At 43.1% G+C, this 15,457-nt stretch overlaps 1 protein-coding gene across 1 annotated transcript in view; it reads left to right on the top strand.

Annotated features, from left to right (window-relative positions):
- The window catches only part of NUP210 (nucleoporin 210), a gene marked incomplete at its 5' end in the record, with an annotated part of 64,214 nt that extends 52,418 nt beyond the window's left edge, over positions 1-11,796 (top strand). Inside the window, 10 exons of the mRNA XM_080350422.1 lie at positions 1,318-1,493; positions 2,593-2,810; positions 3,352-3,488; positions 4,491-4,614; positions 5,545-5,691; positions 8,699-8,946; positions 9,119-9,338; positions 9,914-10,009; positions 10,132-10,215; positions 11,380-11,796. Of these exons, the coding sequence (XP_080206548.1) occupies positions 1,318-1,493; positions 2,593-2,810; positions 3,352-3,488; positions 4,491-4,614; positions 5,545-5,691; positions 8,699-8,946; positions 9,119-9,338; positions 9,914-10,009; positions 10,132-10,215; positions 11,380-11,480 (1,551 nt within the window). The 3' untranslated portion in view covers positions 11,481-11,796. The remainder of the gene's footprint in view (positions 1-1,317; positions 1,494-2,592; positions 2,811-3,351; positions 3,489-4,490; positions 4,615-5,544; positions 5,692-8,698; positions 8,947-9,118; positions 9,339-9,913; positions 10,010-10,131; positions 10,216-11,379) is intronic.
- Positions 11,797-15,457: the final 3,661 nt, after the last annotated feature.

Here is a 15,457-nt window from a genome sequence, read left to right as displayed (position 1 = left end):
CTGCTGCAGCAGCATCACTTACCACTTACACCTTCAGCTTTGCTCAAAAAAAGAGACTATAAGGTAAGGAGGACGTTGCAAGTGAGGAGTGACTGTGCTTAGCACGGCAGCAAGCTAAGCACTTGCCTGCACCAGCTGTACTCAACTGAATATTTTTATTTAAATACTTTATAAATTGAGATACTTCAGCATAGCTGTTTTCATCAATATTAAATGTAGCAGTTGCCCCTTGTCGGACAGTGTCTGAGATTTTAAAGTAAAGCAAGCTGGAAAACCTGTCGGGGAAATGGTGCTTTTGTTGGCTCATAACCTCAGCTGGTTGGGCAGATGACTCTGTGCACTGATACTTTAACTGAGTATGTCGGCCTGGGGAATAGACAGTTGTATATACTGGTATTCTAGCCACTTTTTTTTCCAGACTCACCAGAGATGCTGTTTGCTCGAGGCTAAATTTGTCCTTTCCTTTTTAAGTTTTGACATGTATGTTTTCAGATTGCAGGGTTTTACTTTTTAGCGTAGCCTCTTCAGTTAGAAAAAGGGATTTTCCTACAAGATGAGCCTGAGGGCTTCTTTTAAAATAGTTTTATTTATATATTTGAGGGTGCTTGCTTTCTCTATCCTTCCATTACTTATTTCCAACAGCTGTAACAGAAGGAACAGATGGAGTTCTTTTTCTTGGGTCATTTTGCTGGTCAACCTAGATAAGTTAATCAAGAATAGTAACATGTGACTTAAAAGAAAACCAAAAGGAAGAAGATGGTTTTGAAGTCTTTGTCTTCAGACAAACTTCCTTCATTGGAGCGTCACTGCACACACGTGGGGTGTGCACATGTGGATAATCCAGCAGACTTTTCAAACGCATTTGGAGCAGAGGTCAGATGGTGTTTGACAGGGCTCACGAGGGACCAGCTTTGCAGCTATTGCTCGTTTCCTCCGCTGGGCAGGCCTTGGCTCCATAGAAACGGCCTGGATCACCTCGGATTTCTCACCTGGGGCAGTGCAAGTGGGGAAACAGCGACTGTTTCATCCCTTTATTCTCACATATGTTGCAACTGGCTCTGGGTGACCCAGCTCGAGCAGGGGCAGCTGGACTAGACCGTCTCCAGAGGCCTCTTCAACCTCCACCGTTCTCCGATTCTTTGAAATATATGTACTGATAATAAAAGCTCCACGTCTCAGTGCTGTCAGCTGGCTCAACATACAGCAAATGGTTAATAAAGAAAGCTTTGTATATTTGTATTATAAGAACCCCCTTTAGATGACTTTGTAGAGGCATCAAAAATAGGAGTTTAATTTTCACTGCCGCTGTTTTGACAGGTCTACCCCATCTCCTACCTGAGGATCTCCATGAGCCCTGTTCTGCACACACAGAACAAAGAGGCATTGTTGGCTCTGCCCCTGGGGGTGACGCTGACATTCACAGTCCATTTTCATGATAACTCTGGAGACACTTTTCATTCGCATAACTCTGTGCTCAACTTTGCAACAAACAGGTAACTATCAGATGGGCATTTCTGCTTTAAGTGACTCCACATCATCAGGTTCCATACATCAGTGGCCTATAGAATAAACCGATCTTAGGAGCATTTACCTCGTCTTGCCTCTTTTCTCCTCGTGCTCTGTTCCACTGACTCACTGCAGATGGGGAAGGTTCTGGATCGGGAGCTGTCTCTTTTGCACAGCAGAGCCAAGCCTCAAAAGGCCTTTTGGCTTCTGCCTCAAAGAATGAGAAATACTCTAAAACAGCCTTCTGTCATTAGTAACCAATCGCTAATTCCATTACCAGAACATGGCTTGTTTTCTGCAGAGCCCCTTGCAATTGCAACACAGTGATCATGATTAAAAGGGAAAACAAAACTAAAAGAGGTTGTGTGCCAGATTTTCTTTCTCCTACCTAAATGATCTGCGGAAACTTCTGTAGCATATGGAGGTCCCCAAGATGACACAACCTCAGCTTCCAAAATAGATGTGACAGAGTTGCTTCAGCATAGAGCTAATTATTAGCCCCGGAGAGAGGAGCGTTAACCTTCTTGAGCTCACTTGGGTGCCCAGGGGTGACCCAGCTCCACCGCTCTCCTTTGCCGGGGCAGTTGGGAATGCTGAACTGATATACCAGTTCTGAACCAATTTGCCAGTTCTGGTGAATACCAACTGACCACTAATTTACCAGTTCTGAACCAATTTGCCAGTTCTGGTAAATACCAGAACTCACAATCAAAGGTGATTTAGTAACACTATGGCTGGAAAACTGCATATTGGTGTTTAAATTTCTTTGCTTCTTAACTCCCTGAGAAAGGGGAAAAAGACAGATTCCCTCATTCTGAAGTTCTGAAACTCTTAACATTGGGAAGGAGTTTTCATAGATACCTTAGTATTTCCTCAGCATAATGATGTGAGAACTGAAATTTGCTTCAGTAACACCTGAATAATTTTTGTGTTTTCTTTCTTTTGTCTGACTTCATTAGAAGATAACCATTGCTGAAAACAAGAAGTCAAGCATCTGAAAAGAGTTCAATACCTACTATTTATTGTAGAGATAATGACATTAGCAAACTTGCCTTAACATAAAAGCATTTCTTTTTTTATCTACAGAGATGACTTTGTACAGATTGGGAAAGGAGCCACAAACAACACATTTGTAATCCGGACTGTAAATGTGGGTTTGACCTTGCTCAAAGTCTGGGATGCCGAGCACAGCGGAATTGCAGACTACGTCCCGCTTCCCGTGCAACACGCCATTTGTCCCGAGCTCGCAGACGTGGTGGTGGGTGACGTCCTCTGTTTCAGTACGTCGCTGATGAACCAAGAAGGTAAGCGGCACTTCGGTCGCTGTGTTTTTGCAGATATATAATTTGACATCGGTGTGACTCTTCCTCATTCTCAGGAAAACGAAATGCATAATTTACGATGTTTGTTCAGAATCAAACGTCACTCTTCTTGTTAATGGTAAAAATAGGCTTCATCAACTCCTCTAACTTCAATAGTGCTGTGCAATACACGGCTTGTGTTGAATTCTTGCGTTTCAGACTTCAGGCATTTCCATTCTGTTAGCTTGAGAGGTTTGTGTTTTGTGGGAATCCTGCAGAGTCAGGAATGTAAATTCACTCACTGTATTTGATTCTTAGTATTAATGAGTATTTGTCAGGTTAACTGCAAGTCCCTTTGGTGTCGGGCTGCGAGGGTCCTACCACGTGAGACCTTCAAATCTCACGTCTGTGCATTGGGGAGCGTGTGTGATAACAAAAGTCACGCTGTCTGTGCAATGGGTACCTACAAGACACCAAGGTGATCACGAAATGCTTCAGCTAGCACAAGTTGCTTGAATGGTGCCCAAATGGTTTGTGTTCTCAGGCCCGCCAGGCGTGTGGAGCTCCTCCGTACCAAGTGTCCTGCAGGTCGACTCCAAGACTGGCGTAGCAGTGGCGAGGGATTCTGGGGTCGTCACTGTCTACTATGAGATTCCTGGATTACTTAAAACATACAGAGAGGTGAGGCACTGTTAAATCCTACCAGAGCTGCCTTGGTTTGTTTGCTTTGGGTGCTTTTTCACCAAAAATGTATTCTATGATTTATTTTTTTCTATTACAAATATGTAGAAATGTTACTTTTAAAGGAAAAAGTATTAGAAATGCAATTATTTTGATATGCGTCCAAGCACATCATGGAGGATAATTCAGTAAATAGTTTCTATTTTTAGCCTATACTGTTCTCGTACGTTTAGATTTCTTTGCCTCGCTCAGTTGTTTCCAGAGGCTGAACATATTTTGAGTGTGGCTGCTTTTATGAATAAAGTTTCACTGCAGGGTGAGATGCCAACAAGAACTTTGTGAAGCCTTGTGCCACATGAGCGTGCATCACTGACCAGAACTACTCAGTTCAATCCCAGTCGCAGAACGTCCTGAGTTGGAAGGGACCCACAAGGATCATCGAGTCCAACTCCTGTCCCTGCACGGCACCTTTGGGCTATCAACAGTGCGGTTGTACTGTTGACACAATTCACTGTATTGGCCGACATAAGCACCATTATTTTAAAATTAAATTGAGATATAGAGCTTTATGCCTATTAATTTATGGGGGTTGAGTAGAAAAAGTCTTTACTTTACACTTCCACCTTCAGCTGCTACAAATAAGCGCTCAGGTGACAAACCTTCTAAAACTGGGTATCTCTGCAGCTGTAACACCCAGTGGCTCTTATAGGTGTTTTCTGGCCATACATCAGTGCCTTCACCATGCACCGAAATACAGTGCAGGTTAAGACTAGGAGTAAGAAAAGCAATCAACAGTTTTACTGTCTGCAAACCATCTTTACTGACTTAAATTGCCTTGAAAGGCAGTTTTCCAGCTTAGAGAAATGAAGGGTTTTTTTATAAACCCAACCTCTTGGAGTCTTCTGTTATACACACATGGATGTGTGCATATACAGTCCAGTCTGCTTTTGCCTTTAGTTGTTAAACAGTTTTTCTTAGCAATGTACTTCATCCTTTTTTCAGATAGTGATTAATGTACCTCAGAGGACGACGGCAACACATGTGAGTGGAGGGAAAACCAGCTTACAAGGAGTTTCAGCCTCCAAAGTGATCATTTCTATTGGGGAAAGAAAGAAAAATTTGAAAGGTACGATGAAAGCAAATCTTGATGCTAATTGTTAATCGCATGGTGTATATTCACAATAGGTGGTTTGCGCTTGTTTTTACGGGTCTGTGAAGCTGGTGTAGTGAGGTTTCTGTGAACCTCCGATCCCTTTCAGGGATCCCAGGAGCTCTAAAAGAGTCTTAGGGCCACATTACAGAATTTGGAGGGTGTTCTGGGGCACTATTAGGATTTCAGAACTATTAAAATTGGTAGATAACAGAGGTGTCATATTTGACCATCTCAGAAACCAATTAAGAAGCAATCAGCTGATTGTTTGCTTATATATTTAATTCCAATTGCCTTCTTGAAGTTAGTATTTTTCTTGCTGAGAGTGTTTAAAGTAGTTACCATCCTTAAGTCTTTTACAGAAGTTATCAGTATTTCAAGTCAATACAGAGATGAGGCATCATATTGTGTCCTCTATTTAGTAAGCTATATTTTGCTTGATTATGGTTCCTTTTAGGTTTTTGCTTAACACTTAGCACTTGTTCAAATAGAATTTTGTTGTGCCTTATGTAAATTATTAGCCTACAAAAAAAAACATCTTGCCGGATACTAAAATATAAATGGAAGCTTCCAGGATCATATCATTTATTCAACAGACACATCTGAGCTGAAAATTCTCTCTAGTTCGCTCTTTCCTGTAAATAAATTATTGCTGTCAAAAAACCCCACAACATATAAAATGTTCATTTGCCGTCTCTTTGGGCTCAGACCTGAGGTAAGAGCAGCTGTCTGTGATTTCCAGCTGCTGTAGGATCATCATAACCTTGTGAAACTTGTTTCAGAAGGTGGCAGAACAATCCGATATTTCAAGCCATGCTTTTGCTTTTAATTAATTAATTAAAATAATTAGTTATCATTTTCTAATTAATTACTTTAGAGATGAATTACTTCTTTTCTTCTCCTTAGGGGAGTGCTTGCCTGCTCAGATTGAAGCCATTGCTGAATTACAGCCGCAGTCCATTATCAATTGCCATCTAGATTTTAACCATGACGGATTTGACTTCCCAGCACGTGAGATCTTTATAGCTGAGCCCGGATTTGACGCAGTTTCAGGTAAGATGAGATAAGATGTCACACTCCAGATGGACACTTTGCACTTACTGTGATTTAATCCCAACGCCCTTGGCCCAGCAGATTTCCTTTGGAAGCCGCTGAGCTTTGCTGTGTAGGATCTTGGGCTTCAGGGAGCTGGGAATGTGGACTCTCCTTTAACTCCACACTTTTCTGCCTATGACAAAGCCTTTTTTTTTGCCTTCAGATAAAGCCAGAAATCACCAGCAGCCCATGTCATGTATTTTTCAGAGCTGTAGTAGTAAATCAAAAAGAAACTCTGAAGCATTAATTTGCTTGGGGAAGAAACAAACTTTGTGGTTTTGACCACAACTGTAGTTCCTAATTTTGCCAGTTCCTGCTTGTGTATTTGTAGGTATATAGACAGTTCGTGGGACCCTGAGACAGAAATGATGTTGGTGCAGGATGTGGACATCATATGCTGGGGTCACACATTATTGCTGGTGGCTGCCACCTTTTACTGCAGCTGAACTGTGCAAAAATAGATTGCCTTGTGTATACCTTAATTTAGAAAAGAAAATCAGGCTCGGTATTTGTGAAGCTGTGAAAGCAAAACACTTCCACCTTCAGCTGCTACAAATAAGCACTCAGGTGACAAACCTTCTAAAACTGGGTATCTCTGCAGCTGTAAACACCCAGTGGCTCTTATAGGTGTTTTCTGGTCATACATCAGTGCCTTCACCATGCACCGAAATACAGTGCAAGTTAAGACTAGGAATAAGAAAAGCAATCAACAGTTTTCCTGTCTGCTTACCAAGGATCTTGAGATTTCACCCAGTTGTGCTCTACAGAGTCAACTATTCTTTGTGCGTGACGCTGGCCTTTCAAAAGCCACTGCAGTTGTTGCAGCATAACTGACCTCTGGGATTGAAATGAAGGAAGTCGCTTAAATGCAAAAGTCTGGTGAAAGTTCACAGTATCACAGTATGTTTGGGACTGGAAGGGACCTCAGAAGATCTTCTAGTCCAATCCCCCTGCCGGAGCAGGAACGCCTGGGTGAGGTCGCACAGGAACATGTCCAGGTGGGTTTTGAATGTCTCCAGAGGAGGAGACTCCACAACCCCCCTGGGCAGCCTGGGCCAGGCTCTGTCAGCTTCACTGAGAAGAAGTTTTTTCTTAAATTTAAGTGGAACCTCTTGTGTTCCAGCTTGATCCCATTACCCCTTGTCCTATCATTGTTTGTCACCGAGAAGAGCCTGGCTCCATCCTCCTGGCACTCACCCTTTATATATTTATAGACATTAATAAGGTCCCCCCTTAGCCTCCTCTTCTCCAAACTAAAGAGCCCCAGCTCCCTCAGCCTTTCCTCATAAGGGAGATGCTCCACTCCCTTCAGCATCTTTGTTGCCCTACGCTGGACTCTCTCCAGCAGTTCCCTGTCCTGCTGGAACTGAGTGACCCAGAACTGGACACAATATTCCAGATGTGGTCTCACCAGGGCAGAGCAGAGGGGAAGGAGAACCTCTCTTGATCTACTGACCACCCCCCTTGTAATACACCCCAGGATGCCATTGGCCTTCCTGGCCACAAGGGCCCAGTGCTGGCTCATGGTCATCCTGTTGTCCACCAGGACCCCGAGGCCCCTTTCCCCTACACTGCTCTCTAATAGGTCATTCCCCAACCTATACTGGAACCCGAGGTTGTTCCTGCCCAGACGCAGGACTCTACACTTGCCCTTGTTAAATTTCATCAGGTTATTCCCCGCCCAACTCTCCAGCTTGTCCAGGTCTCTGATGGCAGCACAGCTTCCAGTGTCAGCCACTCCTCCCAGCTTGGTGTCATCAGCAAACTTGCTGATAGTGCACTCTATTCCCTTGTCTAAATCGTTAATGAACATATAGAATAATACTGGCCCCAGCACTGCCCCCTGAGGCACTGCACTAGATACTGGCCTCCAACTAGACTCTGCACCATTGACTACCACTCTCTGGCTTCTCTCCTTAAGCCAGTTTGAAACCCACCTCACTACTCCATTGTCCAGACCACACCTCCTCAACTCTTCTGCAATTCAAACATTTCTGGAATTTATCATGCTTTCAAACTTCCCTCTGCAACCGGAGTGCTGTAATTTCTAATGAAAGGTAGGATTCTTATGTATACGCAAAAGATGTCCTGGGACTTCAAAGAAGAGGAAATTACCGGAGACTGTGGAAGTGGAAATAAAAGTGTGAAAGTCTACAGCATGTGTTAGTGACTGTATAACTGTATAACTGTATAACTGTATAACTGTAACATGATCTTCAGAAGAACCAAAGCACCATGGGCTGTATGGAAATAACATGAATTATCAGTTAGATTAGTCCCTATGCCCGTTGTATACAACACTATTACACTTTGCATAATAGTGGCTGCCTCTGTTACTTCATTAAGGAAAGAAACTAAGGGGAAAATGTGTATTGAGCAAATTCTGCTTTTACTTACATTCTGAATCTTCCAGACCCAGGGAGCTTTTTACTGTCTTTACTGCTACTGATAGACAAATAGGTCCCATAAGACACTAGAAAGCTGGTAAATATCTAACCTTTAAAGAAGCTTCCATAAATAATAAAGCATGTCTCCACAGAATGGATGATGGTGATGTTAGCTGACTGCAACTTTTAACATGAGGTGGAGAGAGTATGAAATAAGATGTTAAATTTCGTTTCAGTAAAGTTTTTCTATCAATATTAGCATAAATGTTGTGTTCTATGTAGAATTGAGTCTCGCTGGCGTAGTATAATAAAATGTGACTGGAAACTGCCATTGTAGGGGTTTTTTCGTGATGTTTAGTTTGGGACAAGAAATATCATGTGTTGTTTTAGTGCTGGGATTGCGATGCTTGGACCAGCAGACACGCTCTCCCATTCTTCTGCACATTCCTGAGCTTGCCGTTGGAATTCCACCACCTTTTTAGCTCTTCTCTGAAGATGCCACCGAAACTTCGCTCTGCACGGGTAAAAAAACCAATAAAGATGAGCAATTCACAGTCCACCTGCATTTGTTTTTGTAGGACATTACACCTGTTCCATCACCATGCACAGGCTCACTGACAAGCAGCTGAAGCATCTCAGCACGAGCAAAGCCGCCCTCAGCGTTACGGCTTCAGTCCAAGGCCCCTTCTCTGGGGAGCAGATCAGCGCTGAGGTGCCATTCAGCCCCGGGCTTTACGCTGACCAGTCGGAAATGGTGTTAAGTAACCGTTACACAAGCTCCGATGTGAAAATATTTGGTGCCACTGAAATTCTTGATACCCTGGAGGTGAGTCTATTGCTGGGAAGTAGCCCAACACATGCAAAAGCGTTTTGAACTCTAGCCCTAGGCACACCATGTCACCTTTGCCATGTTGATTGTCCCGGAGGTGCTTTGGAAGATGGAGATGTGCTCTGCTCTCTCAAGCAGTCTAGCTCAGGTTGCTTTTTTCCCTCGGCAGGTGAAATGTGGGTCACCAACCGTGAAGGTGTTTGAGAAGGAGAAATCCTACGGGCTGCCCAGTTACGTAGTCTACACCGTCAGTCTGGCTGATCCAAGACTTTCAAGCCAGGGACCCTTATCAACCACTCTGAGTGTCTCTAGCCCTCTGACTGACCAGTCTATCACTATCCCAGTGACTGTGATTTACTTGACAGACAGAACCAGTGCATCAGTGGGACGTAAGTTTTTCTCTAGACTTCATGTGCCAAAATAAACCTCTAACTTCTGTTCGTGTTCAAGATGTTTTAAAATTTGGTGTGTTAAAATCTGAGCTGGCAGCTAACATTACCATGGACGTGCAAGCTGCTCCTATGACCAGGAGACATGATATAATTGCTCACTGTGACTGAAGCTGAACATAGTTTCCTTTCGGGCCAGCCCAAAATACACTGAAGTTGGCATCAATATCCCAGTGCTAAAGTGTCTGGAAGTAGTTTGGTTTGCTCTGCTTTTATTTACTCTCAAGCATGTAGTGTTATTTTGAAAAAAGGTGAGCATTTTGGGGCTGAGAAAGTAAAGAACACACTTAAGACGTGTGTATCAATGTCTTAAACTGTTATTGGCAGATTTTGAAGACTGCACTGGAAATAGTCACTAGAATTGAAGTTGTATTATCCAAGTTGAATACACTTATTTGCTATAAATAAAAACCTTCTTTTGGCTGTTTTAATTTGAGTTAAGATCTATTAACTCTTAAAGCAGATTGGAGATGCTATTTTAACGCAATATTGTCTCCTCTTCATCGGTTCTACAGATGGAGCCAGTCTCATCCAGCACTTTCTTGCTTCTTACCAAGTCATGTTCTTCACGCTTTTTGCACTATTAGCAGGGACAGCTTTTATGATTATAGGTAAGAGAATGAAAGATTGAAGAAGTTGTTTTTTTCATAACTTCTTACAATGCATTAGCTGTAAGATCTAAAGGAATAATTTCTTTGTGGAATGATTTTTTTTCCCCCACAATATCTTGCAGCCTATCATGCAGTTTTCTCACCGAAGGAACAGCACAGTTATCCCGCGTTTACCCCAAGGACAACTCCTCAACACACCCAGAACAGTAAGCAGCTCTTACCCTGTTACGAATGAATTTTACCTATTTGCAGTGCTGTGGAATCAAACTCTTTCAGAAACATGCAAAAAATACTCCTTTACACAGAATCACACAGAATCACAGAATCGACTGGGTTGGAAAAGACCTCAGAGATCGTCCAGTCCAACCCTTGGTCCAACTCCAGTCCATTGACTAGATCATGGCACTGAGTGCCATGTCCCATCTCAGTTTAAAAACCTCCAGGGCCGGTGAGTCCAGCACCTCCCTGGGCAGCCATTCCAATGCCTGACCACTCTCTCTGCAAAGAGTTGCTTTCTAATCTCCAGCCTCAGTTTCCCCTGGCAGAGTTGAAGCCCATGACCCCTTGTCCTATTGCTGATGCCTGGGAGAAGAGCCCAATCCCCACCTGGCTAGAACTGCCCTTCAGGTAGTTCTAGAGAGTGCTGAGCTCACCTCTAAGCCTCCTCTTCTCCAGACTAAACAAGCCCAGCTCCCTCAGCCTCTCCCCATAGGGCTTGTGTTCCAGCCCCTTCCCCAGTCTTGTTGCTCTTCTCTGGACCCTCCAGCACTTCAATCTCTTTCCTGAGCTGAGGGGCCCAGAACTGAACACAACACTCCAGGTGTGGCCTCCCCAATGCAGAGCACAGGGGAAGGATCACTGCCCTTGGCCTGCTGACCACGCTACTTTGGATACAGGACAGGACACCATTGGCCTTCTTGGCCACCTGGGCACACTGTTGGCTCATGTTGAGCTTCCTGTCAATTCGTACCCCCAGGTCCCTTTCTGCCTGACTGAATGGGAGGTCTGTCATTAGCAGCTATTAAACTAAAATTCACATGGTTACAGAGGTACCTAAGTTAGAGTGAGCTGCAGTCCTTTCTGTAAAACCACATCTGAAATAAGTCAAAGTCAAACTGAAAGTTACTTGCTGAGTTGAAATGTGCTCTGCCCCCCTCAGACTCAATTCTTTAATTAAAGCCCATAATAGGAAGACCTTTAAAATTTTGGTACTTATAAGGTGTCATTTCAACAGGCAATAAGCTAAAGGGCTGCTTCTTCTTGGAATGGCTCATTAGACTCCCTTGCCAGGTGTTCCAGCAGTGATTTGTTTCTTCCTTCTCCACCATTTCTGAGGATGATTTTCTCTTTCCTTTTCCCCTGTGCTGTAGGTTTCTCTGCATCACCTACACTTTCCTTCAGCCCTCAGCCCACCAGCAGGAGAACCAGCCCCTCATCCACGCTCTGGAGCACTGATTATGGTTCATGTTAGAGGCAGCGGGACTCGTCTTCATGCTGGAAAATTAAAAAAAATAGCAGTGCCTTTAACAATAGCAAATTTAAGAACTTTCACAGTTTCAGTAGAATTCAAGTCTTGAATGTAACTAGCTTAATTTTTTGGTTTTGTATGTATTTAGAGCTCGTAGATTATTATTGAGGTTTTTTCATGTTAGTGTTTCAGTTCTCTAAAACTTCTTTTCCCTGTTGTTTTCTGCTCAGCTGACAGGGATGGCTGCACAAAAAGCAGAGTTTATGCTAAGCTGGCTTTCTTGCACTCTTCAAGCAACTAGATGTTATGTCAAAGTGATAGTGAGAAAAGCTTTTCTTTACTTTTGTAAAAATTAACTTTCTTGTTAATGAACTTCTTTTTTAAAAAGGGGAAAACAGGTCAAACATGAGCCAAAAATATGGAGGATTGCATATTTCCAAGAGCTAGTTTTTTATTGTGAGTTCCCAAGTCTCAGGAATGCTCTGCACTGATAAGTGTCCTTCTGTTTAGCCTTACAATGTGATTCATCCCCATCGTTTGCTGTTTTAACATCAGGAATGCTGGAACAACTGTGAATAATTTGGAGTTTTTTACAACGGTAACAAAAAAGAAGAACATAACTGTCTTAGCGCAGCCTCCTTTGGGTACAGCTGCAGCGTTCCCTTCGTGTTACTGTAAGCACTTTCTTTTGGACTGGGAATGTGAAGCCTGTGCCTTTGAAGAGGACCTCTCTTCTGGTAGTAAATATTTCTAATTAAAGGTAATTACCTTACCTGTGTTCTGATATAAATATAATACATTTATATCGGTCGTTTTGCGTACAGAAGTACCTCAATAGAAACTGAGCCTCCTTTTATTACCACTTGTCACCTGCTGCACTGGAAATAAGTGGCTAATTTCACACTTGGGATGAGTGACTTTGTCCCTGGTGTATTCGGGTACCAACTGATCCAGCCACCCCCAGAATCTGGAGTTAAACTATGCAGTAAGATACCACTGGCATCACCAGACTCTGGAATGTTTGTACCACAATATTCAACTAAGAATTCTCATTTGTGATTCTGTAAAACACCATGTAGCATTTAATTGTGTAAGTATTAATGTGGAGGAGTTTTGGTTGACTTTTTTGTTTTCTTCTTGACTGTCTTAAGACACACAGGTATGAAACGCACAGTTCTGGGTACATCGAGTGCTGTGCTAGACCAGGCAGCTGATCACTGTGTGCTCAAAAGAGTTTTGCTTTCTAAACAAGATGCTGACTTGAAGAATTTTTTTCCAAATTAATTTTAAACAGATGAGAAAAAAAAACTTGGTTGCAATTCTTAATCCTAAAGTACTGCCCTGAGAACAGGAAAAAAGGATCTCAGTGGGAATCCTTTATTTTGAGGATTGTAATTGTAATCATAGTAATTTCAGTCCATAAGCAGGATTTTGCAGCTATCAGATAAGGGCTTTGTTTACATATAACGAGTATCACAGTTGTAACTGTGAATAATATTCAGGCTGTCTGAGCTCTCCTAAGGACCATAGTGAAGGTGATGGCAATTGTTCTGTTTCAAAGAACAAAACATGTCATGCAAAATATCTCATGGCAAATAAAGGAATGGAACACAGTTAGTTTATGGTATACAGTTTTGGTTTCAAGCAGCATTGTTACATGTCATTGTATTGAGTCTTATGTAAGTTATTGGCTAATTTTGGCGAAGCGGTGCCTTACGTGCTAGTACTACTTAAAATTGACAATTTGGATGTAAATAATAATCATTTGTATCTGTATTATTTAATAAAGCTTTGTAAGAATCCTCAGTACGCTGTTGATGAACTTTCTTGTCTTTTGGCTATTCAGGATTTGGCACCAGACTGTGTTATTTGTACTTCACATTTTAAAGCCCCGTAGTATTTGCAGACATGATTTCTGAATTGATAATTTTCACTTTTGTTGATTCTGTAATGTTTTTAAATATTTGGACAATTTTTCATCGAGTATTTGTTGTCAGGGCCATTTCCCGGTTTTCACTAAACATCTTCAGTTCCTCCTGAAGTCGGTGGTGGCTGAGGAAGCAGCTCTTTATTTTCCAGGTGTGTTCAGACTTCCCACTTGATTCATTTGGGTTTTATAAGGAAAGACGTCATCCTTCTCCAGCTCCTTTCAGAAAGAAATGAAAGCGTTACGAGTATCTCAGTGCTACTGTTATAAACATTTCAGAAACACTTACAGGAAAGTTTTTACTCTCCTATTCCTTCTCCTTCCCATGCAGCCTACCAGTCTGGCACTGGTTGTCCTGAGAAATGAAGTGTTCCAGGTGGTGAGAGCACTTTGGCAAATGCCCCCTGTTTATTTCAGGTCGTTAATGAAGTGTGAGCTGCCCCAAGCTAGAGCTAGAGGGGCCTGTAAGAGAAATGAATGTATGAATCAGGAGCTGGTGCGGTTCAGTAGGCAGGCTCTTGCCTTCAGGAGCTTGATGGTCTATTGGGTGACTGGGTGGGTGGCACCCAAAATTTCTCTGAATGTGTCGCTGCCAATGTAGAGATCGAATTTATGTATTTATTTTAAAACGACTAAGCTGAGGTTGGAGTTTGTGGCATTAAATGCTGAGTTTTTCCTCAATTCACTTACTGCTTGTTCCTGAGTGGTGGGAGAGGGGCTGCTGGGAATGTGTGTAATTATACAGGTCTCATGTGAGTTTAATTGTCTTTTTAAGGTTGTTAAGTAACCAAACAGCCCTGCACTCAGACCCAAACCTTGGTCCTTTCGGATTCAGCAGGAGCTTTGCGATTGTTCGTAGAATCAGGATTTAGTGGCAGGTTTACCACATCATGTTGGTTCTTGGGCAAAAGGTTTGTCTTTCTGCTGGGCTGACTGGAGCTCCAAAACCTGTGAAATGAGCAAACCTGATCTGTGAGTAGTGAAATCACTGGAGAAACAGCTCGGGCTGTCCTTGCAGCCCCGGGTTTCCATCTCTGAACACGCAACCAGGAGGGCTCTGTGACCCAAACTGGGAGCGCTCGTGTTAGATAGAAACCACGGGATGTGCTCAGGGAACAGCATTGCTTTTCACAATTGCAAATACTTGTGCTGAAAACGCAATTTCAAGACTTTTTTCCCCTCAGACAACAGACGGCAACACAACCTGAGGGGCTCCCGCGCTGAGGGCAGGCGGCCGCGGGGCCTGGGCCGGGCAGGCCCTGCCAAGGCGCAAAGGTGTTTGTGGTACAAAACCTTCCTCTGCCTCACTTTAACCACTTTTTTCTTTTTAAAAAAGTTCTACGGCATGGAGGAGGGAAGTCTTACCATGTATTTCAGGGGTTTTTTTAAACCCTTCTGAGCCTGGAGTGTCGCAGACTTGAATGTGATAAGTCATCTAAAAGGTACAGTTGTGTTCAGCAACTGCCATCCGCCAAGATTAGGAAAGAAGAGGAAATTTTATATTTGAAAGAAATGATCCTGAAATCCCAGTCGTGGGATCTGCGTGGAGGGAGTTTGTCCCCGAAGGGGAAGGAGATGCTGGGTTTACAAACAGTGAGCGGGAGTGCGGGGGATTGGGAGGAGAAACCACTAGGGAAACATGTATTATCAATCATACTGAATAATGTCATACTGAAATGTAACAGAAAAAATAAGAGTGCTCATTAGAGCGCTGGTACCATGTCTGAAACAGCGTTCCGTACCGAATAAAGCTGGCCTGGGGTGCCGTGCGTGTCTCTGAGCAGAAGTGCGGAACGATAACCTGTGTCAATCTCGTGCGTTTTGGTGAAGTGGCTCAGTTTGCTCCCCGGGACACTCGCTGGTGACAATGGGGCTGGTTCTCACCCGCCCGGGCCAGGGATAAAGAGTTCTGTTCTAGATTGTCTTGCTGCATCCAGAAACTTCCTGCCTGTCACCAGTTGCAAGGACTTAATTACACTGGCCAGTCACAGTATCACAGTATGTTTGGGATTGGAAGGGACCTCAAAAGCTCATCCAGTCCAATCCCCCTGCT

Source organism: Nesoenas mayeri (genome assembly GCF_963082525.1).
Source record: "Nesoenas mayeri genome assembly, chromosome: 10".
Lineage (NCBI taxonomy): Eukaryota > Metazoa > Chordata > Aves > Columbiformes > Columbidae > Nesoenas > Nesoenas mayeri.
This window is presented reverse-complemented; position numbering and strand designations above follow the sequence as displayed.